The sequence below is a fragment of the Monoraphidium neglectum genome (assembly GCF_000611645.1).
Source record: "Monoraphidium neglectum strain SAG 48.87 unplaced genomic scaffold scaffold03641, whole genome shotgun sequence".
In the NCBI taxonomy this organism is placed as follows: domain Eukaryota; kingdom Viridiplantae; phylum Chlorophyta; class Chlorophyceae; order Sphaeropleales; family Selenastraceae; genus Monoraphidium; species Monoraphidium neglectum.
Window position 1 is genome coordinate 3737 of NW_014009988.1, and position 2594 is coordinate 6330.

The 2594-nt window shown below is 67.7% G+C and overlaps 2 protein-coding genes across 2 annotated transcripts in view; both read right to left on the reverse strand.

The window, feature by feature from the left end:
• The window catches only part of MNEG_13128 (hypothetical protein), a gene marked incomplete at both ends in the record, with an annotated part of 1960 nt that extends 1471 nt beyond the window's left edge, over positions 1–489 (reverse strand). The window contains 2 exons of the mRNA XM_014038399.1: positions 11–58; positions 435–489. Coding sequence (XP_013893853.1) covers positions 11–58; positions 435–489 — 103 coding nt within the window. The remainder of the gene's footprint in view (positions 1–10; positions 59–434) is intronic.
• Positions 490–2062: 1573 nt separating this feature from the next.
• MNEG_13129 (hypothetical protein) lies at positions 2063–2509 on the reverse strand (the record flags this gene model as incomplete). Its single annotated transcript, XM_014038400.1, has 1 exon — positions 2063–2509. One exon carries the CDS (start codon positions 2507–2509, stop codon positions 2063–2065), a length of 447 nt encoding a protein of 148 aa, XP_013893854.1.
• Positions 2510–2594: the final 85 nt, after the last annotated feature.

Below are 2594 nucleotides of genomic sequence, written 5' to 3' on the forward strand. Positions count from 1 at the left end.
CTGCCCCCACCGCCGCCGCTGCCGCCGCCGCCGCCCGCGCCGCCGCCTGTGCCGCCAGCTGCGGGGGCGCGCGGGACGGAACATGTGTGTTGCAGAATGGGGTATATCCCATCTGGCAAGAGCGTATCTGGGCTCTAGTGGCATGTCTTTGTCGGGTGCGCTTTAAGGACAGCGTTGTTGGAGCTACAGACTTGAACGGGGGTGCGCACCTGCCGCCCTAGGGACTGACGCCGCCCGGTTCACACGCAGTGGGCCCGCCACTAAGGGGACCCTGCGTTCGGAGCGTACGGTCAGCGTCTCCGTGTGTTCGTTGAGGCGCAGCGTCTCACAGTCGTCGGTCAGCAACGCCGTCGTGCATGGTCACGCTGGCGCGGCGCCAGCGTCAGCTTACCTAGCCACTCTCATTGGCAGCCTTTGAGGGGACACGCGGGCACCTGGGATGCGGCGATGCTCCATTTTAGCACCGAAGTTCAGCGCGCACAGCGCCATGCTGCTTGTCAAGTCGAGATCGTTTTTTGCTTCGACTGTTTTGATCTCGCGGGTGCAGTGCTGGATGATGCGACTGCACGCTGCATAGCCGAATTTGTGATTGTGGGGTGCCGTCGACCGCAGATACATGCTGCTGCACACTTGGCTGATGTCACCCGGTCATGGTAATCACGGCAACAGCCATGATGCCGTCACGACACAAGAATGCCTTACACACACAACCAGGGCAAAGCCGCCCGCGTCTGCTTGACAGGGGCAACCCCGCCACCAAGGCCACCCAGAAGCTCAGCAGTCGTTCAAGCCGCCGCATCGCGATCGGCCGCGACCGCTCGCCGCCAGAAATGACGCAAAACGGAAAATGGTTTAGACGAACGGGCGCGGCGGCGGGCCTCGTCTCAGCCCGGCCGCGCGCAGAGATGAGCTTGCAAAACTTCGGGACGGCAGGAACGCCTGGCAGCTTCCGCGGGGCCGCCGCACAGGCATGAGAGGCACTCGACGGGCCAGTATGGGCTGCCCAGGGCAGGTGGGGTTGCGCAAGGCCTCGCGCCAATCCGTTTGCGCGCCGCAAACGGCTGCGTGCGCTGCACGTCGTTGCTTGGAAAAACGGCGACAAAACACTTGGGGACGTGAAAACAGTCCTCGCCAGATTCATGGCACCCGGCAAATGGGCATGGGGGAGGTGTGCCAAATGCGCCCGCCTGCGCTGTCGCGCCGCTCGAATCCCCCTGCGCTAGCGGTTGACCGGAATTCTCCCCTCGTGAAGCGCCCAGGGGACAGATGCGGAGGAATTTGAGGGTGTGGTGCAAGGAAAGCGACACCTGCTGTGTGTGTGCGGTGGGGGGCCTACAGCTACAGCACGCCCCAACCTAAACAGCCGCCGCGTGAACAATCAGCGGATTCGTAGGCCGGTGTTGTTGGGCGAGGCGAATGCCGAGGGCGAGGCGAATGCCGAGGGCGCGCCGCCGCCACGCACGCTGAACTAGCCAAGCCAGGGGCCCAGATCGCAGGTGGACGCGCCCGCGGGAGCGGCGGCAACGGCCCAGCGGCTGGGGCGCGGACAGCCAGGCCTTCTTCTGCAGGCGCCAGCTGTGGCTGAACTAACGCCCTGGCCCCACACGCGCGTGGCCGCCCCCTGCGCCATCAACTAGCACTGCCTACTGCAGAGGCCCATTAGAGGGCGGATTGCGGGACCAACCACGGCCGTGGAGTGGAGGGGATTTCGCCACAGCCGGCCCAGGAAGGCACAGCGTGTGGATCAAGCAAGAGGGGGACACCGCGCGCTCACAGGGGTTGGGTGAAGCATGCAACACGACTTCGCACCATTCCTCCAGCCATGAGTGCGACGTCCCCGGCCCACCCCTGCCCCAGCTCGAAGGGGTGGGCAGCAGGCGCGCCGCCCGGCCCTGCGCCGCGCGATCGCCGGTAACTCAAAGGTGCGTGTGGCCTCAGACCCGCCTGCCCAGCTGCCGACGCCCGACAGGACGCCACCGGCCAGCACCGGCCCTCACGAGCCTGATAGGCTGCCGGTTCTGCCAGCAGCGGCGACCCCGCTGCCTCGAGCGCCGCGCGCGCCTCAGCCCGCCAGCCGGACTGTGCGCATCTTCGGGAGTAGCTGGTCCAAGCTCGGCTTGGCCTTCGCGCCCTGCGCGCCCGCGCCGCCGCTCGCCGCGGCTGCGGCGGCCGCGGCGACGCCGGCCATGAACTCCCTTGGGGGTACGACCGCCGCGTGGGCCGGCGGGGTGCAGCCGTGCCAGGGGGGCTGCTGCGGGTGCCACCACGGGCGCGGTGACGAGGCGGGGGCCGGCGCGGCGGACGACGGTTGCTGCTGCTCCTGCTGTTGCTGCTGTTGCTCCTGCTGCTGCTGCTTTGGCTGCTGGTCCTCTGCTTGCCTTGCTGTTTGATCTGCCTGCTCGAGGTCCTCCTCCCCTTCCTCCTGCTGCTGCTCCACCTCCTCCCCCCGCTCACTATCCATGTCAGCGACTCCGAGCCCCTCATCATCCCCCACGCCCTCCTCGGCCATGCACGCCGCAACGTCCGCGCCCGACTCCCTCAGCCATGCGGCCCCGGGCGACGGCAGCGACCGCGACAGCGCGCGCCCGCCGCCC